The sequence below is a fragment of the Trachypithecus francoisi genome, unplaced genomic scaffold (assembly GCF_009764315.1).
Source record: "Trachypithecus francoisi isolate TF-2019V2 unplaced genomic scaffold, Tfra_2.0 Lachesis_group0, whole genome shotgun sequence".
NCBI lineage: Eukaryota > Metazoa > Chordata > Mammalia > Primates > Cercopithecidae > Trachypithecus > Trachypithecus francoisi.
In genome coordinates this window covers 19,134,976-19,160,882 of record NW_022681453.1, presented here as the reverse complement: position 1 = coordinate 19,160,882, position 25,907 = coordinate 19,134,976, and the positions used below count along the sequence as shown (strand labels likewise).

The 25,907-nt window shown below is 40.5% G+C and overlaps 1 protein-coding gene across 8 annotated transcripts in view; it reads right to left on the bottom strand.

The window, feature by feature from the left end:
- DOCK3 (dedicator of cytokinesis 3) overlaps positions 1-25,907 on the bottom strand; it is a 735,684-nt gene that overhangs the window by 75,964 nt on the left and 633,813 nt on the right. For all 8 annotated transcript variants that reach the window (XM_033208879.1, XM_033208884.1, XM_033208901.1 and 5 more), the window contains one exon: positions 1,424-1,518. In XM_033208879.1, the coding sequence (XP_033064770.1) occupies positions 1,424-1,518 (95 nt within the window). The remainder of the gene's footprint in view (positions 1-1,423; positions 1,519-25,907) is intronic.

Genomic DNA, 25,907 nt, shown 5'->3' with positions numbered 1-25,907 from the left:
TCTAGACCTAGTTCTGCCATTACCTGGCCTTCATACTTCTCTCTGGGTCTCATTTTCCCTACCTATAAAAGGTGGTAGGAGTTCGATGGTTCTTTAAAGTTTCTCTCAGTTCAGAGTAGTTCTAGTATCTTGGAGACCTCTGGGTAATCAACAGATATTATGATCACTTTGTAGGACTTAATAATAATTTTATTATTATACTGGATAACAGGGGTTTATATAGGTAATAAATCTTTAATCATATACTATTATTTTCATCTATGTGTCATTTGAATTCAGCTCTTTTGGTCTAGCTTGAGTAATCACTCTCAATCTTAGCCTGGGCACACAGAAGGGACAATGCGAGGCTGTCCTGCTGGAACAAGAAAGTGAAATGGAGAGGAAGTCTAGTGGGACAGTAGGTTTCATTTTCATTACATAGGGCCTTGGCTACCTGACAGAGAGACTTATGTCTAACAGTGGCCACCTCTGCTTAGATGCAGAAGAACATGACAAAAACAGTGCATTAGAAAGACTAGTCCACCACTAGAGGGGGTGCAAAATTTAAAGGGTCACAGCTTTGAAAGAAAAAACTGCTCTTGCAGGACAGGCTGGGGAGCCTGAAGTGCTCTGAATGGAGCTAAGAGATAGAAACAAGAAGGATTCAAATGGAAAAGTCACTATGTGAGGAAGTATCTGTGCAACTTTGTTTGTAACCATCCTTCTATTCTCTATAAAACATTTGTATTTTGGAAAAAGTTACAGTGTGCTATAAAAGGTGTAAAGTGGAAAGACTATGCTAGTATCTTGCTAATATATCTAACAAATACTTTCATTATATTTTATATGTCAATATAAAAGGCAGATCAGTGGGAGGACGCAATGGGCTAGAGTGTGCAGGCCAAGCAGCCTTCTTCTGAATAGAGAGAGACCAGATGAGCTAGCCCCTTACCACATGCATCATTTGTCTGGTTTGCCAGGAGGAAGCACAGGCTAGAAATATAAATGAAGCAGTCAGGTTAGGGTTATCTTTAGAATAAATTCTATGTCAGTAATCAGAAGTGGTCAGAGCCTTGCAGCCAGGTCTCAGGTGGGTAACTGGCACTGACTATGGGAGACAACAGAATTTACATCGAGAAGGCGGCTTGGGACAATGCCTAAACCTACAGGGCAGCAGAGGCCAATGGGACACTAAGCAGGCCTTCCTCAAGGAAGAACCCTTCTCAGGATATTATATTTCACATCCTGAAAACTTCCTTCTCTATCCTTACTGTGCCATCATCTGCCAAGCACAAAAACGTTTTTCTCATTTGCTCTCTCCTCTCTTTTCCCATGGTCCTGGCCTTCATTTGTCTTGCTCATGTGCTCCCTCTCTGAAACACACATACTCTTCTTAGTCTGAGAACAGCTCAGTAATGCTGATACAGAGCCCCTCCATACTCACTTGCTTGTGAGCAGTCTCATTACCATCCAGTCCCGAGGGAAGACACTCATCTTCATTAGGTTCCGGAACACACAAAAAATCTTCAGCAGAAATTCCTGACAGCAGAGGAAAGCTGATGTGAGATAACACCACCACAATATGCATCTCCTCAATAGGCCACTCCTGGCCACTAGATCATGAGAATGGGTGGGACTAGTGAGTTAAGTATGGTTCTCTCTGTGAGTTGTTTCTTAGATGGCTACATGAGAGTGAGTTCTGGGTACTCTCACAGGCCAGATGGAAGCAGACCCAAACTGGGCAGAACAGAGGTAGCTCTATTCCCACAGTGCCCAAAGCAGCTCTATACCCATTCTACACCCCAAAGCCCAAAGCATGGGACAGACTAAGGTCTAGCCAAACTGGTGTCTGACTGAGTCCATGGGCTTAATTTTCTAGGGCATGGCCCCTGAACGTTTGATTGTAAGAACATGCTTTTTTGGATATTAAGAACACAATGATGGGAGAGGCATTTTAGGAATGGCAGAGTAAAGATCTCTGAAAATCTGCTTGTCCATGAAAGCAATGGGGTGGCTAACACTGGTTAACCAAAGGCTTGTGACAATCCAAAAAATGTTTATTCAATGACAATGGATGAATAATGAGTTTTGTTGAATTTTTAACTTGCACTATTCCCATCCCCTCCTACCTCCACAGTAGCCTTAAAAACAAGCTGCTGTAGAATCATGAAAGTCATGAAAACCAGCAGCCTAGCAGCCATTAGAAGGGAGAGAATGGTTTTGGAACTCCTACAAAAAGTTCCGACCCCCAGAATTGTTATTATTTGATCTGTTTGGCAGCTTCTTGGAAAAACTCCATTCATAGGGCTTGTCTTAATTTAACCTGACTCAGAGCTCACTCAAGTGAGGAAAACACTATATCCAAGGCATTTGTTGGAGCAAAACAAAAAACAAAAAAACGTATAATTTAACATCCCAGCTGCATGAAGCAGCCATGTCATTTGAGGCAAACAAGAGAACGACTAAAAAAAAAAAATTATATAAGGAAAATCTGAGGAATGAAATATCTGTAGGGGGCCTTGAAAAGCTCTGACATATTCCTGGGAATTTAGAAGGCCACACATGTATATAGGGCTGTGCACATTCCTAGAGAAGGCCTGAGAAGGCCTAATCTCTCACCTGTGCTGACCTTGAGGCTCTGGGTAAGCAGGAAGTGAAGGCTATGGCTGAACTTAAAAGTGCTGGAGCAATGACAGTGAGCCTCAACACATACATATAAAAACCCCCTTAAAAATGTGGAGAGTTATTGATTTAAGGCATTTAAGACTATCTCTGTTCAGTTATTAGCTGATCATTAACTAACTGCATGGAGACTTTAGTGACTGCATATAATTAAAAAATACAGATATTAAAGAATGGGTCCAAGAATGGTGGCTCACACCTGTAATCCCAGTGTTTTGGGAGGCTGAGGCAAGAGGATCACTTGAGGCCAGGAGTTTGAGAACAGTTTGGGAAACATAGCAAGATTCCTGTCTTCACAAAAAATTAAAAAATTAGCTGCATGTGGTGGTGCATGTCTGTAGTCCAAGCTACTCAGGAGGTTGAGGTAGGAGGATTTCTTTTTTTTTTTTTTTTTTTTGAGGTGGAGTCTCACTCTGTCGCCCTGACTGGAGTGCAGTGGCCGGATCTCAGCTCACTGCAAGCTCCGCCTCCCGGGTTTACGCCATTCTCCTGCCTCAGCCTCCCGAGTAGCTGGGACTACAGGCGCCCGCCACCTCGCCCGGCTAGTTTTTGTATTTTTAGTAGAGATGGGGTTTCACTGTGTTAGCCAGGATGGTCTCGATCTCCTGACCTCGTGATCTGCCCATCTCGGCCTCCCAAAGTGCTGGGATTACAGGCTTGAGCCACCGCGCCCGGCCTGGGAGGATTTCTTGAGCCCAGGCAAGGTTGTAGTGAGCTATGATCACATCAGTGCGCTATGGCCTGAGCAATACAGCAAGACCCTGTCTAAAAAAACCCTAAAAAGCAATGAGTCCAATAATATTACTAAAAAAAGAAACAAGCATCATCAACAACATAAAGCAATAAAAAGCAACAATAACAAGCCCTGGGGATGTGGGGAAGGGATCTGATTTCCAGAGTTGCCAAATTATTTAAAATGTCCAGTTTTCAACAAAACATCATAAGATATAAAAAAACAGGAAAGTATGGCCCATACATAGGCAAAAAGAAGTAAATCAAAACTTTTCCTGAGGTAGCTCAAATATTGGACTTGCTTGGAAAATACTTTAAACAAAGAACTGAAGGAAATCACACTTAAAGAATTAAAGGAAAGTTTAAGAACAATGACTCACCAAATAGAGGATACCAACACAAAGGGTAGAAATTACTTAAAAGTACACCAAATATAAATTCTAGGATTGAAGAATACAATCACTGAAATGAAAAATTCACTAAAGGGGCTCAGTAGCGGATCGGAGCTAGCAGAAGAATTAGCAAATTTGAAGCCAAGTTAACTGAGATTACCTCAAGTAAGAAAAACAAAAAGAAAAAAGAATGAATACAAATGAACAGAGCCTCAGATACCTGTGGGGCATCATTAAGGGTATAAACATACACACAGTGGTAGTGCCAGAAGGAAAAGAGAAAGAGAAATGCGAAGAAATAATGGGGAAAAACTTTCCAAAATTGATGAAAAAGTCTTCACACAGGCCAGGCGCGGTGGCTCAAGCCTGTAGTCCCAGCACTTTGGGAGGCCGAGACAGGCGGATCACGAGGTCAGGAGATCGAGACCATCCTGGCTAACACGGTGAAACCCCGTCTCTACTAAAAAATACAGAAAACTAGCTGGGTGAGGTGGCGGGCGCCTGTAGTCCCAGCTACTCAGGAGGCTGAGGCAGGAGAATGGCGTGAACCCAGGAGGCGGAGCTTGCAGTGAGCTGAGATCCGGCCACTGCACTCCAGCCTGGGTGACAGAGCGAGACTCCGTCTCAAAAAAAAAAAAAAAAAAAAAAAAAAAAAAAAAAAGTCTTCACACAGCCAAGAAGCTCAACAAACTCTACACGGGATAAAATCAAAGAGATTCACATATAGTCACATTAGAATCAAAAGTGTCAAAAGCCAAAAATAAAGATTCTTGGAAGCAACAAGAGAAAAACAACAAATAACCCTCAATAATATTAACAGGTGACATCATCAGATATAATGGAGGCCAGAAAGCAGACAGCAGAAATATTCAAAGTCTGAAATGAAAGACCATCAACAAAGAATCCTATAGCCAGAAAAACTACCATTCAAAACTAAATAAACTGCAAAGCACAGTGGCTCATGTCTGTAATCCTAGCACTTTGAGAGGCTGAGACAGGAGGACTGCTTGAGCCCAGGAACTTGATACTAGCCTGAGCAACATAGCGAGACTCCATCTCTACAACAATAAATTTAAAAAAAAGAGAGAAAAAAAAAAAAACTAGCTGGTGTGGTGGTGTGCACACGTAGTCCCAATGACTTGGGAGGCTGAGGCGGGAGGATTCCTTGAGCCTGGGAAGACTGAGGTGGCAGTGAGCTATGATTATGCCATAGCACCCCAGCCTGTGTGACAGAACAAGACCTTGTCTCAAAAAAAAAAAAAAAAGAAGAAATCAAGGCATTCTCAGGTAAAAACAGAGAGAATGTTCTACTTGTAGACCTGCCCTATAATAAACACAGACACACACGCACAAACATATACACACATACACAGAGGGAATTAAAATGGCATACTAAATACATTTAACACAAAAGAAGGCAGTAATGGAGGAACAGAGGAACAAAGGTGACATAAGATCTATATAAAGCACATAGCAAAATGGCAGATATAAAACCTACCAATTACCTTTAATGGCAATTATAATAAACATAAATGAATTAAACACTCCAACTAAAAGACAGAGTTGGGAAAAATTAATTTAAAAATGTGATCCAACTATATCTACATGGTACACACTTTAGATTCAAAGGCACAAATACATTGAAAATAAAATAATGAAAAAACATATACCATGAAAATGGTACCCAAACGAGAACTGGTATGGCTATATTAACATCAGACAACACAGACATTAAGACAAAAATTTCTGTTAGAGACAAAGAAGAATATTTTTATAATGATAAAGGGGTCAATTATGTCTGGAAGACATAATTATAAACATATATGCAACCTAAAAACACAGGCTCAAAATACATAATGCAAAAACTGACAGAATGGAAAGTAACAGTAGACATCTCAATAATAGTTGGAGACTTCGATACACTACTAATGGTCAGAACAAGAAGACAGAAGATCAGCAAAGAAACAAAAAACTTGAGCAATATTATAAACTATCTAGCTCTAAAAGACATCTACAGAACACTCCATCTAACAACAGAATACACACGTTTCCTCAAATGCACATAGAAGGAAAAATATGTGCATTCTCTTCTCTAGGATAGATTATATGTTGGGCCATAAAGAAAGTCCTGATAAATTTAAAAGAAGTAAAATCAGAGGGGTGAGGATGGCCAGCTAGAAACAGCTGCAGCTGGAGGCTCCCACAGAGAAGAACCAAAACGGTGAGTGAACCCTGCAGCGGCAACCAAGGTATCTAGGTTCTCTCACTGGGACTGACTAGGTAGTTGGCATGACCCATGGAGAGTGAGGAAAAGCAGGGTGGTGTGATGGCTCACCTGGGAGCCATATGGGGTAAGGGGGCTCCCCACCCCCAGCCAAGGGAGGCAGTGAGGGATCACGCTACCCAGACTGGGAAACCATGCTTTTTCCACAGATCTGTGCAACCCATAGATCAGGAGATCCCATTTGTGAGCTCATGCCACCAGCGCCTTGGATCCCAAGCACACAGCTGTGCAGATTCTCAGCGGCCACTCAGCTGGAGGTTAAGACAACTGAGTTCCCCAGGGGAGGGGTGGCAGCCATCACTGCAGCTGCCTGCTGTCTAAGACAACTGAGCTCCTGAGGGGGAGGGGAGGCCGTCATCACTATGGCTGCCTGCTGCCTAAGACAAATGAGCTCCCCAGGAGAGGGGCAGCAGGCATCACTATGGCTGCCTGCTACCTTATAAGTACCGTGTGCTAACCCATTGCGCCACTGGAGCCACTGCCTGCTACCTAAGATGACTGACTCCCTAGGGGAGGGGCAGCAGCCATCACTGTAGCTCCAGTCTGCAGTTTTCCCCCTGCTGGTGCTGGGGAGACTGGACAGTTTGGACCCAAACTGCCACACTGGCTGTGGCAGACTGCGGCCAGACTGCCACTTTAGGTCGGACCCTGACCCATTCTTGTTCATTGGGTGGGGCCTCCCCGCAGGAATTTCAGCAACTCCAGCCAGGGGTTTAGAGACAGAACTTTGATCTCCCTGGGACTGAGGGGTGGCCATGGTCTCCATGGATCAGCAGACTTAGTCTTTCCCCCTGTTAGCTCTGAGGAATCCAGGCAGCCCAGACAAGTGGGACTCCCCCTTAGCACAGCACACCCCCTCTGCCAAGGGGCAGCCAGAGTGCTTCATTAGGTGGGTCCCAGATCCCGTGTCCCCTGACTGGGTGAGACCCTCCAATAGGGGTTGCCAGACACCTTATATAGGAGCATTCCCACTGGCATCAGGTCAGTGCCTCTCAGGGACAGAGATCTCAGAGGAAGAAGCAGGCAGCTATCTTTGCTGTTCTGCAGTCTCCTTAGGTGACACCTCTGGGTGTGGGAGGGACCCAGGTGAATAGGTTCTGGAGTGAACCCTCAGCAAACCACAGCAGCCCTACAAAAAGGGGCCTGATTATTGAAAGAAAAACAAACAGAAAGCAACAACAACAGCATCAACAAAAAAGTCCCCACAAAAACCCCACCCAAAGATCAGCAGCCTCAAAGACTGAAGCTAGACAAACTCATGAAGATGAGAAAGAATCAGTGAAAAAACACTGAAAACTCAAAAAGGCAGAGTGCCTCTTCTCCTCCAAATGATTGCAATACCTCTCCAGCAAGAGCAAAGAACTGGGCAGAGGCTGAGATGAATGATTTGACACAAGTAGGCTTCAGAAGGTGGGTAATAACAAACTTCGCTGAGCTAAAAGAGCATGTTCTAACTCAATGCAAAGAAGCTAAAAACCACGATAAAACATTACAGGAGCTGTTAACCAGAATGGCCAGTTTAGAGAGGAACATAAATTACCTCATGGAGCTGAAAATACAACACGAGAACTTCATAGTGTAAACACAAGTATCAATAACCGAATAGACCAAGCAGAGAAAAGAATTTCAGAGCTTGAAGACTATCTTGCTGAAATAAGGCAGACAAGATTAAAGAAAAAAAAAAAAAATGAAAAGGAATAAACAAAACCTACAAGAATATGTAAAAAGACTGAACCTATGACTGATGGGGGTACCTGAAAGAGACAGGGAGAACAGAACCAAGTTGAAAAACATACTTCAGGGTATCACCAAGGAGAACTTCCCCAACCTAAAAAGACAGGCCAACATTCAAATTCAGGAAATCCAGAGAACCCCAGTAAGATACTCCACGAGAAGATCAACCCCAAGACACATAATCATCAGATTCTCCAAGGCTGAAATGAAGGAAAAAATGTTAAGGGCAGCCAGAGAGAAATGCCAGGTTACCTACAAAGGGAACCCCATCAGACTAACAGCAGACCTTTCAGCAGAAACCCTATAAGCCAGAAGAGATTGGGGGCCAATATTCAACATTCTTAAAGAAAAGAATTTTCAGCCCAGAGTTTCGTATCTGGCCAAACTAAGCTTCGTAAGTGGAGGAGAAATAAAATCCTTTTCAGACAACCAAATGAGGAGGGAATTTGTCACCACCAGGCCTGCCTTGAAAGAACTCCTGAATGAAGCACTAAATATGGAAGGAAAACCATTACTAGTCACTGCAAAAAAAAGTACAAAGGCCAATGACATTACGAAGCAACTACATCAACAAGTGTGCAAAATAATCAGCTAGCATCATAACAGAATCAAATTCACACATAACAATGTTAACTGTAAATGTAAATAGGCTAAATGCCCCCAGTTAAAAGACACAGAATGGCAAACTGTATAAAGAGTCAAGACCCATTGGTGTGCTGTATTCAAGTGTGCCACTTATTATTTTGAGATATGTTCCATCAATACCTAGTTGATTGAGAGTTTTTATCATGAAAGGATGTTGAATTTTATCAAAGGTCTTTCTGCGTCTATTGAGATAATCATGTTGTTTTTATCTTTTGCTCTGTTTATGTGCTGAATTACCTTTATTGATTTGCATATGTTGAATCAGCCTTGCATCCCAGGGATGAAGCCAACTTGATCATGGTAGATAAGCTATTTGATGTGCTGCTGGATTTGGTTTGCCAATATTTTATGGAGGACTTTTGCATCAATGTTCATCAGGGATACTGGCCTGACGTTTTCTTTTTCTTACTGTATCTCTACCAGGTTTTGGTATCAGGATGATGCTGGCCTCATAAAATGAGTTAGGGAGAAGTCCATCCTTTTCAATTGTTTGGAATAATTTCAGAAGAAATGGTACCAGCTCCTCTTTGTACCTCTGGTAGAATTCAGCTGTGAATCCATCTGGTCCTGGGCTTTTTTGGTTAGTAGGCTATTTATTACTGCCTCAATTTCAGAGCTTGTTGTTGGTCTGTTCAGGGATTCAGCTTCTTCCTGGTTTAGTCTTGGGAGGCTGTACCTGTCCACGAATTTATCCATTTCTTCTAGATTTTCTAATTTACATGCCTGAAGGTGTTTATAGTATTCTCTGATGGTTGTATTACTGTAGGAACAGTGGTGATATCCCCTTTATCATTTTTATTGTGTCTATTTGATTCTTCTCTCTTTTCTTCTTTATTAATCTAGCTAGCAGTCCACTTATGTTACTAATTTTTTCAAAAAGCCAGCTCCTGGATTCACTGATTTTTTTTGAAGGCTTTTTCATGTCACTCTCTCCTTTAGCTCTGCTCTCATCTTGGTTATTTCTTGTCTTCTGCTAGCTTTTGGTTTGTTTGCTCTTGGTTCTCTAGTTCTTTAGTTGTGATATTAGAAAGGTTTATTTGAGATCTTTCTAACTTTTTGATGTGGGCATTTAGTGCTATAAATTTCCCTCTTTAAACTTTTTTAGCTGCATCCCAGAGATTCTGGTACATTATCTCTTTGTTCCCATTGGTTTCAAATACCTTCTTGATTTTGGTTTTAAATAACCTGATTTCTGCCTTACTTTCTAACCCTATTTTTAAATTTTGTTTGCACTTTGGTGTTACATCTATGAAACCATGGCTTAACACAAGATATACTACTATGTTTTCTTCCAACAGTTTCATAGTTTTAGCTCTTACATTTAGGTCTAAAATCCATTCCAAGTTAATTAATTTTGTATGTAGTATAAGGTAGAGGTGCAATATCATTCTTTCACATGTGGACTTTTTTTTTTTTTTTTGAGACAGAGTCTTGCTCTATCCCCCAGGCTGGAGTGCAGTAGTATGATCTCGCCTCACTGCAACCTCTGCCTCCTGGATTCAAGCGATTCTCATGCCTCAGCCTCCTGAGTAGCTGGTATTACAGGTGCCTGCCACCGTGCCTGGCTAATTTTTAAATTTTTAGTAAAGATGGGGTTTCCCCATGTTGGCTAGGGTGGTCTCGAACTCCTGACCTCAGGTGATCTGCCTGCCTCGGCCTCCCAAAGTGCTGGGATTACAGGCATGAGCCACTGCACCTGGCCCTACATGTGGATATTAAGTTGTCCCAAAACCATTTGTTGAAAAGACACTTCTTTCCTTACAGAATTACCTTGGCATAATTATAAAAAATCAATTTACTTTGGGAGGTCAAGGCAGGCAGATCATGAGGTCAGGAGATCAAGACCTTCCGGGCTAACATGGTGAAACCTCGTCTCTACTAAAAATATAAAAACATAGGCGGCCAGGCGCGGTGGCAGGCGCCTGTAATCTCAGTACTTTGGGAGGCCGAGGCGAGTGGATCACGAGGTCAGGAGATCAAGACCATCCTGGTTAACACAGTGAAATCCCGTCTCTACTAAAAATATAAAAAATTAGCCGGGTATGGTGGCAGGCGCCTGTAGTCCCAGGTACTTGGGAGGCTGGGGGAGGAGAATGGCATCAACCCAGGAGGCGGAGCTTGCAGTGAGCCGAGATAGCACCACTGCACTTCAGCTTGGGTGACAGAGTGAGACTCCGTCTCAAAAAAAAAAAAAAAATCAATTTAAATAAGAGTTTATTTTTGGACTCTTCAGTTTTGTTGATCTATGTATCTATCTTTATGTCAGTACAAATCTTGATTACTGTTACTTTGCAGTAAGTTTTGAAAATGGAAAGTGTGAATCTTTCAATTTTGTTCTTTACCCAGATTGTTTTGGCTGAGTCCCCAATATTTCCACATGAATTGAAGGCTCAGACTGTCAATCTCTGCAAAAATAAAGCTGGAACTTCTTTTTTATTCATTTTGATGATATTGTAACTGGAATTTTAATCTTAATTTCATTTTTTGGATCATTTATTGCTAGTGTATAGAACTATAGAGTTTTGGATATTGATCTTATGTCCTGAAATCTTGAACTTGTTTGTAACTTTTGATAATTTTCTTGTAGATGCCTTAGAATTTTCTGTACATAAAATCAAGTTAGCTTGAGCAACATAGTGAGACTCCATCTCTTAAAAAAATTAAAAAAGTTAGCCAGGCATGATTGTGAGTGCCTGTAGTTCCAGCTACTTGGGAGGCTGAGGCAGGAGGATCACTTGAGCCCAGGAATTTGAGGCTACAGTGAGCTATGATCATGCCACTGTACTCCAGCCTGGATGACAGAATGAGACATCACCTCCTAAAAAAAAGAATCAGGTCATCTGTGAATAGAGATAGTTTCACTTCTTCCTTTCTAACCTGAAGGTTACTTCCCACCCCACAATGCCTTATTGCCCCAGCTAGACTCTCCAGTATAATACATAAAAATGGCTAGAGCACACATCTTGCCCTTGTTCCTGATCTTAGGGGAAATAAATTAATCTTTTGTTATGCAGTATGATGTTAGGTGTGTGTTTTTCGTAGATGCCCTTTATAAGGTTGAAGAAGTTTGCCTCTATTTTTAGTTTCTTCAGTGATTTTATTACAAAACAAATATCAAAATTGTTGGCACATTTTTTTAGTGCTTTTTCTACATTTGCTCTGGTTTGGATATGTCCCCTCCAAACCTCATGTTGAAATCTCATCCCCAATGTTGGAGATAGAACATAATGGGAGGTGTTTGGGCCATGGGGTGGATCCATCAAGAATAGATAAATCCCTTCCCTTGGGGGAAAAGTGAGCTCTCACTCTATTAGTTCCCATGACAGCTGGTTGTTAAAGAGAGCCTGGCACCTTCCCCCTCTTTCTTGCTTTCTCTCTCACCATGATATCTCTGCACACACTGGCTCCCCTTCACCTTCTGCCATGAGTGGAAGCAGCCTGAGGCCTTCGCCAGAGATCCAGTCTTAAACTTTTTCAGACATTAGAATTGTAAGCCAAACAAACCCGTTTTCTTTATAAACTAATCAGCCTCAGGTATTCCTTTATAGAAACACAAAATGGACTAAGACAACATTCACTGAGACGATCATGTGGTTTTGTCCTTTATACCATTTAAGGGTGTATTACACTTATTTTCTTATTAAAATTTTTATTTTAATCGACAAATAATAATTGTATATAATTATTAAACACAATCTGATGTGTCAATACATGTATACATTGTGGAATGAACAAATTGGCCTAATTAGCATATCTATCACCTCAGATATTTATCTTTTTTTGTGGTGAGAACACTGAAAATATTCTTTTAGCTATTTTGAAATACACAATCCATTATTAACTATTGTTGTCATGCTGTGCAACAGAACACCTGAACTGAAACTTTGTACCCATTGACCAACCTCTCCCCTTTCTCTGTCTACTGCCCCCACCCCCAGCCTCTGGTAACCATCATTCTACTACCTACTTTTCGAGTTCAATTTTTATTTTTATTTTTTTTTTTGAGATAGAGTCTCACTCTTTCACCCAGGCTGGAGTGCAGTGGCGCGATCTTGGCTCACTGCAAGCTCCGCCTCCTGGGTTCATGCCATTCTCCTGCCTCAGCCTCCAGGAGTAGCTGGGACTACAGGTACCTGCCACCACACCTGGCTAATTTTTTTGTATTTTTAGTAGAGACGGGGTTTCACCATGTTAGCCAGGATGGTCTTGGTCTCCTGACCTCTTGATTCGCCTGCCTAGGCCTCCCAAAGTGCTGGGATTACAGGGGTGAGCTACCATGCCCAGCCTCAAGTTCAATTTTTTTAGATTCTACACATAAAGTGAGATCATATGATTATTTGTCTGTACCTGGTTTACTTCACTTAACATAATGTCCTCCAGGTTCATCCATGTTGCTGGAAATGACAAAATTTCCTACTTCTTTTAAGGCTGAATAGTATTCCCTGTGTATATATACCACATGTTAAAAATCTACTCATCTGCTGATAGACACTTAGGTTTTTTCCATGTCTCTGTTATTGTGAATAACATTACAATGAACATGGGAGTGTACATATCTCTTTGACATACTGATTTTAATTCCTTTGGGTATATACCCAGAAGTGGAATTGTTGGATTATATGGTAATTCTATTTTTAGTTTTTTTGAGAAAACTTCATACTGTTTTCTAAAATGGCTGTATTTACAATATCACTAACAGTGTATAAGAGTTCCCTTTTCTCTACATCCTCACCAATACTTATCTTTCATCTTTTTAACTATAGCTTATCTAACAAATGTGACGTGATATGTCACTGTGGTTTTACTTTGTGTTTTCTGATGATTAGAAATGTGGAGCATTTTTTCATATATCTGATGTCTTCTTTGAAGAAATGTCTACTCAAGTCCTTTGCCCATTTTAAAAATAGGGTTATTTGTAGTCTTGTTATTGAGTAGCTTGAGGTTCCTTGTGTATTTTGGATATTAGTCCCTTATCTGACATGTAATTTGCAAATATTTTCTGCCAATCTGTAGGTTTTCTCTTCATTCTATTGTTTTCCTTACTGTGAAGAAGCTTTTTAGTTTGATGCAATCCCATTTTCTATTTTTATTTTCATTGCCAGTGCTTTAGGGATCATATCCAAGAAAGCCCTGCCTAGATCAACATCATGTGTTTTCTCCTATGTTTTCTTCTAGTAGCTTTATCATTTCAGGTCTTCAATCCATTTTCAGCTGATTCTTGTATAGGGAGGTGAGGTAAAGGTCTACTTTCATTCTTCTATATGTGGTTTATCCAATTTTCGTAACATCACTTATTGATGAAACTCTCCTTTCTTCATTGTGTGTTCTTGCCATCTTGGTCAAAAATCAATTAATGGTAGATGTGTGAGTTTATTTCTGGGTTCACTATCCTATTCTATTGGTCAATGTGTCTGTTTTTGTGCCAGTACCATGGTGTTTTGATCGCTATAGTTTTGTAATATGCTTTGAAATATGGTAGTGTGATACCTCCATCTTTGTTCTTTTTGTTCAAGCTTGCTTTGGCTATTTGGGGTCTTTTTTGATTCCATACACGTTTTAGGATTTTTAAAAAATTTCTGTGAGGAATGACATTGGAATTTTGATGGAGATTGTATTGAATCTGTAGATTGCTTTAGGGAGTATAAACATCTTAACAATATTAATCCTTCTAATCCATAAACATGAGATATCTGTCAATTTATTTGCATAATCTTTAATTTCCTTAATCAATATTTTATAGTTTTCAGTAAACATGTAGATCTTTAATTTCCTTGGTTTTGTACCCCTAAAACTTGGTCAACATGGTAAAACCCCATCTCTACCAAAAAATACAAAAGAATTAGCCGGGCGTGGTGGCATGCACCTGTAATCCCAGCTACTCAGCAGGCTGAGGTGGGAGAATCCCTAGAACCTGGGAGGTGGAGGTTGCACTGAGCCAAGATTGTGCCACTGCACTCCCGTCTGGGAGAGAGAGGGAGGCCCTGTCTAAAAAAAAATTTTTTTTTTAACTCCTAAGTATTTTGTTTTTTAAAAATACCATTGTAAATGGGATGGTTTTTGTAAATTCTTCTTTAACTTTTATTTTTGTAGAGAGGAGGTCTGACTATGTTGCCCAGGCTGGTCTCAAACTCCTAGGCTCAAGTGATCCTCCCATCTCAGCTTCCCAAAGTGCTGGTATTACAAGTGTGAGCCACCATACCTGGCTTGTTTTCATAATTTCTTTTTTAGACAGTTTGTTGTTATTGTATAGAAACACAACTAATTAGGTGTTGTCTCCTGCAACTTTACTGAATCTGTTTTCCAGTTCTAACAGGTTTTTTTGTAGTCATTGAAGTTTTCTACATATACGACCATGTCAATGGCAAACAGACAATTTTACTCCATCATTTCCTATTTGGATGCCTTTTCTTTCTTTCTCTTGCCTAACTGCTCTGGCTAGGACTTCTAGTATTGTGTTGAACAGAAGTAGTCAGAGTGGACATCCTTGTTTTGTTCCTGATCTTTAAAAAAAAGGCTTTCAGTTTTTCACTGTTGAGTGTGAAGTTAACTATGGGCTTATCATATATGATATTTATTGTTTTGAAGAACATTCTTTCTATATGTAATTTGTTAGGAATTTTAAAATCATGAAATGAAAAATTCTTTATATGCTTTGCCTGCATTTATTGAGATGATCATGTTTTTTTTTCCTTCATTCTGTTAATATGGTGAATCACATTTATTGATTTGTGTATGTTGAACCAATCTTATATTCCAGCAATAAATCCCACTTGATCATGGTGAATAATCCTTTTAACATACTGTTGAATACAGTTTGCTAGTCCTTTGTTGAAGACTTTTGCATCTATATTAATCCATGTTACTGACTTACAGCTTCCTTTTCTTGTAGTGTCTTTGTCTAGCTTTAGTATAAAGGTAATGCTAGCCCCATGAAATGAGTTTGGAAATATTCCCTCCTCTTCAATTTTTAAGAAAAGTTTGGGAAGGATTATTATTAGTTTGTCTTTAAATGTTTGGCAGGATTCAACTGTGAAGCCATCTAGTCCTGGGCTTTTCTCTGATGGGAGACTCTTAATTACTGATTCAAGCTCTTTACTAGCTATTAGTCTGTTCAGATTTCCAATCTCTTCATGATTAAGTCTTAGTAGATATATGTTTCTAGGAATTTATCATTTTCTCCTAGGTTGTCCAATCTGTAGGGATATAATTATTTGTACCAGTCTCTTATGATCCTTTATATTTGTGTTGTCAGTTGTAATGTCTTCTCTCTTTCATTTCTGACTTGAGTCTTCTCTCTTCTTCTATTCTAGCTAAAAGTTTCGATTTTGTTTTTTCAGAAAATAAACAAGTTTAGTTGATTTTTCTTTTTTCTTTTTTTTTAGTCTCCATTTCATTTACTTCTGCTCTGATCTTTCTTATTTCTTTCCTTCTGTTAACTTTGGGGTTAGTTTTTTCTTATTTTACTAGTTCCTTGAGGTGTGACACTGCATTGAGATCTTGCTTCTTATTTGATGTAGGGATTTATTGCTATAAACTTTCCTCCCAGAGCTGCTTTTGCTGCATTCTGTAAGATTTGATATGTTTCCATTTTTATCTCTAGATATTTATTATTTTTGTTATTTTTATTTATTTTTTTTCGAGATGGAATTTCACTCTTGTTGCCCAGGCTGGAGTGCAGTGGTGCAATCTTGGCTCACTGCAACCTCCGCCTCCCGGGTTCAAGCAATTCTCTGCCTCAGCCTCCCAAGTACCTGCGATTACAGGTGCCCGCCGCCACACCTGGCTAATTTTTGTATTTTTAGTAGAGACAGGGTTTCACATCTTGGCCAGGCTGGTCTTGAACTCCTGACCTTGTGATCCACCTGCCTTGGCCTCCCACAGTGCTGGGATTACAGGCATGAGCCACTGCACCCAGCCTATTGTCTCTTTTTATAACTTTTGACCTAAAGTCAACTTTGTCTGAAATAGTATAGCTACCTCTGCTCTTTTTTGTTTCCATTTGCATGAAATGTCTTTTTTCATCCCTTCACTTTCAGTGTATGAACGTCCTTTAAGGTGAAGTGAGGCTATTGTAGGCAGCATATAGTTGGGTCTTTAAAAAAAATCGATTCAGGAACTCTACATCTTTTGATTGGAGAATTTAATTGATTTACATTCAAAGTAATTACCGATAGGCAAGGACTTATTTACAAGTGCTGTTTTAATTGTTTTCTGGTTGTTTGTAGATCCTTTGTTCTTTTCTTCCTGTATTGCTTTCTTCCTTTGTGGCTGGATGGCTGTCTAGTGGTATGTTTTGATGCTTTTATCTTCTGCATATTCATTACAGGCTTTTGCTTAGTGGTTACTCAGTGGCTTACATAAAACATCTTATACTTACAACTTGCTACTTTAGGCTGATAACAACATTGATTGCATAAATAAACTCTATACTTTAATTCCCCTCCTCCTACCCTCCACCTTCAAATAGGCCCTAGTGTCTGTTGTTCCCTTCTTTGTGTCCATGTATAGCTCCCACTTATAAGTGAGAACATGCAGCATTTGGTTTTCTGTTCTTGCATTAGTTTTCTTAGGATAATGGCCTCTAGCTCTATCCGTGTTGCTGCAAAAGACATAATCTCATTCTTTTTTATGGCTGTGTAGAATTCCATGGTATATACGTTCTTTTTTTAAATAACCTAGAGCTGTTTCTCTATTTTGTCACTCCTGTCCTAAGTCATTTGTACTCAAGTCTCTCATCTGTCTTCCCCCAGGCTATTCCCTTTCCTCTCTTTATTTCCTCAACCCATTTAAATACACACACATGCGCGTGCGTGTGTGCGCACACACACACACACACACCCCCACACACACCCTCCTGGGCTAGGCCGTTTCAGCTTAGGAAATAAAAAATAAAATCTGTTGGCTTATGAGTAGCCTTTACCTGCAGTCAGAGAAGCATACTGCTATCAAGGAAGTCAGTCTTTCATGCTCTCAGTTTCTTTCTTCAGGACCATTTCCTCTAGTCCTTTTCTTTCAAACTCATTTTCAGGAAAACTAGGCCATTAGTCATTTACTCCCTCATTCTAAGTGAGTTTTTGTCACTTGTTACTCTGAGTAAAAGGTATTTAAAAGTCTTTATGTTAATTTTTTTCTTTCTTTTATTTTAGGTTCAGGGGTACATGTACAGGTTTGTTATACAGGTAAATTGAGCATCATGGAAGTCTGGTGTCCAGATTATTATATTGCCCCAACAATAAGCATAGTACCTGATAGGTAGTTTTTTGATCCTTACCCTCCTCCCACCCTCCACTCTTAGTTAGGCCCTGATGTCTGTTGTTCTCTTAATTTTTTTTTTCTTCTTGAGACGGAGTCTCACTCTGTCACCTAGGCTGGAGTGCAGTGCTGCTATCTTGGCTCACTGCAACCTCTGCCTCCTAGGTTCAAGTGATTCTCCTGCCTCAGCCTCCTGAGTAGCTGGGATTACAGGCATGTGCCACCATGCCTGGCTCATTTTTGTATTTTTAGTAGAGATAGAGTTTCACCATGTTGACCAGGCTCATCTCGAACTCCTTCCTGACCACAAATGATCCACCTGCATCAGCCTCCCAAAGTGCTGGGATTACAGGCATGAGCCACTGAGCCTGCCTGTTGTTCTCTTCTTATGTCCAGGAGTACTCAATGTTTAGCTTTCACTTACAAGTGAGAACATGTGGTATTTGGTTTTCAGTGTTAGTTCACTTAGGACAATGACGTCTAGCTCCATCCATGTTGTTGCAAAGGACATGATCTTGTTCTTCTAAAATGGCTGTGCGGTATTCCAACGTGTATATGTACCACACTTTCTTTATCTAGTCTACCACTGATGGGCATTTAGGTTGATTCCATGTCTTTGCTATTGTGAATAGTCCTGTGATGAACACATACATGTGTATGTGTCTTTATGGTAGAATTAATTCTTTCCTTTGGGTATATATCCAGTAATGGCATTGCTGGGTTGAATGATAGTTCTTTTTTAAGTTGAGAAATCACAAAACTGCTTTTCATAATGGCTGAACTAATTTACGTTCCCACCAGCAGTGTATAAGTGTTCCCTCTTCTCTGCAACCTCACCAGCATTTGTTATTTTTTGACTTTCAATTTTTTAATTTTATTTTTTACTATTTTGAGACAGGGTCTTGTCCTGTCACCCAGCTGGGAGAACTGTGGTATAATCAGTTTGCTGCAGCCTTGATCTCCTGGACCCAAGTGATCTTCTTACCTCAGCCTCCCAAACAGCTCGGACCACAGGCACATGTCACCGTGTCTAGGTAATTTTTATTTTTATTTTTGTCAAGATGGGGTCTTGCTATGTTGCCCAGGCTGGTCTTGAACTCCTGGGCTCAAGTGATCTTGCTGCCTCAGCCTCCCAATTTTTTTTTTTTGACTTTTTAATAACAGCTATTCTGAGTGGTCTCAGATAGTATCTTGCTGTGGTTTTCATTTGTATTTCTCCAGTGATTAGTGATGCTGAACATTTTTTCATGTGCTTGTTTGCTGTATGTCCTCTTTTGAAAAGTGTCTGTTCATGTCTGTTGCCCACTTTTTAACAGGGTTGTTTTTTTTTTTTTGCTTGTGAATTTAAGTTCCTTACAGATTCTGGTTATCAGAGCTTCGTCAGATGCATAGTTTGCAAATATTTTCTCCCATTCTGTGGCTTGCCTGTTTACTCTGTGGAGAGTTTTTCTGTGCAGAAGCTCTAAATTGCTTTTGGTGTCTTTGTCATGAAATCTTTGTCAGGGCCTATGTCCAGGTAGTTCTTTTTAAAGTTATTTGAAAATCTTCCAGAGTTTTTATAGTTTTAGGTTTTACATTTAAGTCTTTAATGCATTTTGAGTTAATTTTTGTATATGGTGTAAGGAAGGGGTCCAGTTTCAATCTGCATATGGCCAGCCAGTTATCCCAGCACCATTTATTGAATAGGGAGTCTTTTCCCCATTGCTTGTTTTTGTCAACTTTGTTGTAAATGAAATTGTTGTAGGTATGCAGCTTTATTTCTGGGCTCTGTATTCTGTTCCTTTGGTTTATGTGTCTGTTTTTTTGTATCTGTACCATGCTGTTTTTGATACTGTAGCCTTGTAGTATATAGTTTGAAGTCAGGTAATGTCACACCTCCAGCTTTGTTCTTTTTGCTTAGGACTGCTTTGGCTATTCAGGCTTTTAAAAAAATTCTGTATCAATTAAATGTTTTTTATTAGTTCTGTGAGAAATGTCATTGGTAGTTTAATAAGAATAGCAATGAATCTGTAAATTGCTTTGAGTTGTAAGGTCATTTTAACAATATCGATTCTTCATTTCCTATCCGTGAACATGGCATGTTTTTCCATTTGTTTGTGTCATCTCTGATTTATTTTAGCAGCTTTGTAATTCTCCTTGTAGAGATCTTTTACCTCTCTGGTTAATTTTATTCCTAGATACTTTATTCTTTTTGTGGCTATTGTGAACGGAATTATGTTCTTGATTTGGCTCAGCTTGAATGTTGGTGTATAAAAATGCTACTAATTTTTTTCATCGATTTTTGTATCCTGAAACTTTGCTGAAGTTGTTTATCAGATCTAGGAATCTTTGGGCAGAGGCCATGGGGTTTCCTAGGTATAGAATTATAGCATCTGTAAACAAAGATAGTTTCACTCCTCTTTTCCTATTTGGATGCGTTTTCTTTCTCGTGCCTGATTGCTCTGGGTAGGACTTCCAAACTAAACTCTTCTTTTATTTGAGATGGAGTCATGCACTGTTGCCTGGGCTGGAGAGTGCAGTGGCATGATCTTGGCTCACTGCAACCTCTGCCTCCTGGGTTCAACTGATTCTCCTGCGTCAGCCTCCCAAGTAACTGGGATTACAGGTGCCCGCCACCACACCCAGCTAATTTTTTGTATTTTCAGTAGAGACAGGGTTTCGCTATGTTGGCCAGCCTGGTCTCAAATTCCTGACCTCGTGATCTGCCTGCCTTGGCCTCCCAAAGTGCTTGGATTACAGGCGTGAGGCACCGTGCCCGGACTTACCTCTTTTTAAAATTTCTTTTCTTTTTGTTTCTCAGATTATATAATTTTCAGTGACCTATTTTTGATTTCACTAATCCTTTCTTCTGCTTGATCCAGTCTGCTGCTGAATCCTTTTATTGAAATTTTAAGTTTAGAGTATTCTTCAGATCTATGATTTGTTTGGTACTTACATATACTTTCTATTTCTTTGTTGAATTTCTCAGTTTATTCTTTCATTGCTCTCCTGACCTCAGTAAACATCTTTATGAACATTATTTTGAATTCCCTGTTGGATGATCACATATCTACACTTCACTTGGGCTGGTTTCTGGAGATTTATCTTATTCTTTTGTTTGAAATACACTCCTGTTTATCTTCCTTGATGCTCTGTGGTTCATTTCCGCATATGAGATGAGACAACTATTTCTCCCAATCTTGTCAGATTGGCCTTGTGTAGAAGGATCTCACCAATCCATCCATCCAGAGATTCTAAGGTGCCTTTCATATCTTTGTGTTTCTCCAGACTGCTGTCTCTGTTTTGTGTGACTTCCTGGAGCTTAGGATGTGCCATGTCCTCTCCATACTCTGAAACTGATAACTTAGGAGCCAGACTCTTGTTATGTAGCTGCAAAGGTTAAATAAAGTATTGGATGCATGCTCCAGTTTATTGTATCTTCATGGTAAAGTTGAACATGGGCATCTCCCACTGTCACTGCACTAAGCTGGGGAAGTGGATTTGTTGCAAACACTGTATGTCTACACCTTGGCTTTCCGTGATCTAGGGCCACTCAGGAATGCAAAGCCCCATTCTCTCAGGGTTAGGTTATTAAGGAGATAGTCTCTTGGGTGGGAGCTATAGAAGTTGTGGCACTTGATGTGTGGCCAAACGCCTTCCAGGAAGAATGGGTACACTTGGACTTATCACTGTGGTGAGCCAAAGGAAAGGCTCATGAAGTACTGAGCCTTGGCTCAGGCTGCTAAATGTCTATTGTTTGTTTTCTCCATTAGCTCCCTGAAACAAGTTCAATATAAGTCAAGCTACAAAGCAGCCACTGGAATTATGTGCCATGAGACCCTTCTAAAGAGAAAAATTGGAGCTGCATGTTCCTGCTCCTTTTCTTCACTGCTTCAAAGGGGTGTTAGCTCCTGCAAGTGTTTGTGCGCCCACTTAAAACCATCTTTGTTCTGTGATCTGGGGAGATTCATAAATGCCTAACTCTTTCTGCTCCTAGAACTAAGAGGTTTAGCATAGAGTCCTTTGGGAGGTAACTGTAAAAGTTGTGGTACTTGATGCAATGGCATAAACCTCTTCCAGGGAGAAATGGGAGGTGAGTTTTTAAAGCCACTTTTCTGTACTGATCCTGGGAGATGAAGACCCTGGAAGTAGTTATGTGCTCATATAAAACTGCAATTTTTTTTTTCCTGAGGTCTAGACAGCCTTATATATATGCAGCTTCCTTTGCTCCCAATGCTAGGAGGTTTAGGATGCAGTCCTTCAGGTAGAAGCTGTAAAAGTTGGAGCACTCATATGTGGACAATTCTTTCCAGTAGGGATTAACAGGCCTGGAATTATTCCTGGGATAAGCTGGGGGAGAAGGCCTGTGAAATACCAATCTGCTTCTCAGGCAGCTGGTGGGCCAATACTTGCCTGTCCCTTTAACTCATGAATGTAAGTGAGTTAGAAGCCAGACCACCAAGTAGTCATACACCCCTTACAGGGAGAAACAGGGGAACTGTGTTTTTAAGCCCCTTCTCTGCACTGTTTCAGGAGGATAAAGCCCCAGAAGTGCTTGCATGCCCATATGAAACCACAACCTTTCTCATGTAGTCTAGAGACACACAGAAGCCAGTCCTCTCTGCTCCCAGAACAGGGAGGTTTAGGATGCATTCCCTTGGGTAGAAGCTACAAAAGTTGGGATGCTCCATGTATGGACAAACTCCTTCCAGGAGAGGAGTTTGTTTGAAATTATCACTAGGGTGAGCTGGGGGAGGAGGCTCAGGAAGTGCCAATCTGCTGCTCAGGCTAGCAGCAAGCTACTACTTGTCTGCTCCTTTAACTCCCCAGTCTAAGTCAGTAAGAAGCCAGACTGCCACATGTGCACTGAAAGAATTTGTCTGTTCCTGAGAGACACATGGAGCTGTATTTTTGGAGCCCTTTCTCTGAGTGCTTCTAGAGGATAAAGCCCTGGAAGTGCTTGTGTGCCCATATAAAATTGCTGCTTTTTCCTCGTGATCTTGAGATACTTACATGTGTCAAATTTCCTCCCCTCCTAGAGTTGGTGAATTAGGAGCCAAACCATGGCAAATCTTAGAATTAAGGTGGTATATGTAAAGTCCAAAGCCTCCTCTCCACAGGGAGCAGGTAAATGTTAAGGATTCCGTTCCTGATTTTATGGTGCAGTGCCAGGGGTGCGGTCTGTGCCTGAGTGTGCCTCTCAGCTTTTCCTACCCATTCAATGTGGATGTTTCCTCAGTTGCCTGGTGGGTAAGAGTCTTTCAATTGGTCTCCTTCTCTCAGAGGGAAGTGACCCATGAATAGATGTTTATATGGCGTCTGTGGGTGGAGGGAGAGTCAGGAGCTTCCTATTTTTCTGTGTGGCTCACGCCATTCCTTGACGATTTTCACATGTTTAGCCAACCTTGCATTTCTGGGATAAATCCTACTTGATCATGGTATATAATCCTTTTACTTTACTATGTTGGTGGATTCAGTTTGCTAGTATTTTGCTGGAGATTTTTGTGTTTATATTCATAAGGGGTATTGGTCTGTAGTTTGCTTTTCTTCTGATGTCTTTGTCCAGTTTTCTTATCACAGTATTTATTAATGACCTCATAAATTGAGTAGGTAAATGTTCTCTCCTCTTCTATTTTTTGGGATAGTTTGCAAAGGACTGATATTAATTCTTATTTAAAAATTTGGTAGAATTCACCAATTAAGGCATCTGGTCCTGGGCTTTTCTTTGTGGAAGTTTTTTTTTTTTTTTGAGACAGAGTTTCGCTCTTGTTGCCCAGGCTGGAGTGCAATGGCACGATCTTGGCTCACCGCAACCTCTGCCTCCCAGGTTCAGGTGGTTCTCCCACCTCAGCCTCCCGAGTAGCTGGGCTTACAGGTGTGCACCACCACACCCGTCTAACTTTGTACTTTTAGTAGAGACAGGGTTTCTCTATATTGGTCAGGTCAGGCTGGTCTCAAACTTCCACCCTCAGGTGATCTGCCTCTGCCCACCTCGGCCTCCCAAAGTGTTGGGATTACAGGCGAGAGCCACTGTGCCTGGCTGGAAGTCTTAAATTATTAACTTGATATCACTATTTGTGATGAGTCTTTTTAAGATGGATATAATCAGAAACATTAAATTATACACTTGTGAAAAGTATGAATTTTATGGTATAATTGTATCTCAATAATACTGTCATAAAAAAAGAAAACACATACAAAGTTCCATATTCAGTGTGGTGGACAGAACATGTTCCCTTACCGTGGCTTCTCCTCAAATCCTCTAAAATAATAGCTAAGAAAGAGAAATGCACAGACCCACACAAAGAAAACAAGAGGGGAGAAGATGGTAAGCAAATGAGGTCAACAAATACTGAAAACTTGACAAAGAAGAAACTGGTAACTAACTTAACAGACCTGGGAATACCAAGAGCCAAGGGCCTTTGGGGATGAGAAGCAGCAGCAGCAAGGCACACACACTGAAGCACCACTAGGCACCTCCCGTAATCTAAGGTATGAGGGCTAAGAATAGGAAGATTAAAGTCTAACATCCCCTCTGCTATCTCATGTCACTAGCTAATAAGTCTTTCCCTGCCCTGCCAGAGTACTGAGGGCTGTTTTCTGGAGGAGGTGATCACTGAGGGTCTTCAAGGATACATTAACAGCTGAGGACTGAGGTGCCAAAATGAAAATAGGCATTTAAAGAAACTTTACCTGCTGAACTGGAAGACTCACAGCCCCTTTTTGCTATGTGGTTCCTAAAATATTGGTAGATTACTCTATTTCCAGAATGCAGAAAATGAAATACACAGAGGTTCCTCTTCAAAGGAACTTTCCTCCCAGTCTAATTAAGGATAGTAACCTCTCTTAGAAGCAAAATTTACTCAAAGACCAGTGCTAATATTCTTAAATTCTGTTAGCTGTAATAAAGAAATCAATATACTCTGTTCTCAGCTTTCACATTTTAGCCTAGATATTTGCCCTGGCATGCCTGAACCAATCCAAGCAAGCATTAGGTCATAGCCTATTCGTCTCCCTTATTAAGTGTTTTTGCCTCTCTCAGCATTCCACAAGTTACTTCCTCTCTTCCTTTGTTCTCCTCTACCTTTGCCTCTTTTGGGAAGTTCTAAGTTGCTAGCCAATCGGGTCAAGTATAGAATGTGAGATCCCGTTCCAGCCAATGGAAACCAGACACAGCAGTTGGGTGGATGGGTCAGGTTATAGATGACCCTGTCTCCTTTGTTTGTGTGTGCTCTTGTGGCTGGACTGCTGGCGAGTGCACCCTTTCTGCAGAAAGTAAACTAGCCTTGCTGAGGAATCCTTTGTCTCAGTGTTGATCTTTTGCGACACTGAACTCCTGTGCCCAACACAGAAGTGGAAGACTCCCCTCTGGGGAATGAACAAGTCCAAGTCCTGCAGATATAGGAATTAGGGAATGCTCTGACCAAAAGGGCAGATCCTCTTTGGCCATCTACAGGGGAGCCTGCTAGAGAAAGCCCTGCCTATACATAGAGTTTGTAATCAGCACTAAAGGACTTCACTTTTAGATACACACTATCATCCAGGAGTCTCTACAGGAAAGTCGGTAGGAAGAGAGTCTCCAACACAAAAGATAGATACTGAAATAAATAAAAGCAGTAGGGGAGAAAATCTCTAGGAAAAAAAAGTGACCTGACATCTGATAAATTTGACCATAAGGCAGGCTGGAAGAAGAGATATGTTAGAAAGATGATAGCAAGAGTGGGAAATCCTCACCAGATTTGAAGACCAAAACAAAACATAAGCAAATAAAAAAAAGAGGCAATTAATTTTTATAAAAACAATAAGTTTGACAACAAGCTTGTCTAACCCACGGCCCATGGGCCACATGCAGCCCAGGATGGCTTTGAATGCAGCCCAAAACAGATTTGTAAACTTTCTTAAAATATTTATATATATATATGTGTGTGTGTGTGTGCGCGCGCATGTATATATATGTGTGTGTATATATATATATATATATTTGTTTTTAGCTCATCAGCTATCATTAGTGTTAGTGTATTTAATGTGTGGCCCAAGACAATTCTTCTTCCAATGTGGCCTAGGGAAGCCAAAAGACTGGACATCACTGCTCTATAAGAAAAGAAACATAATCCCAGGACAGTCTTGGCTCACCACAGTACTTATTTAGCTGTAATAAAGAAAAGATAAACAATATAACCAATGCAAACAAAAATATATGAAAACTACATTGGGAGAATGGGAGAAAG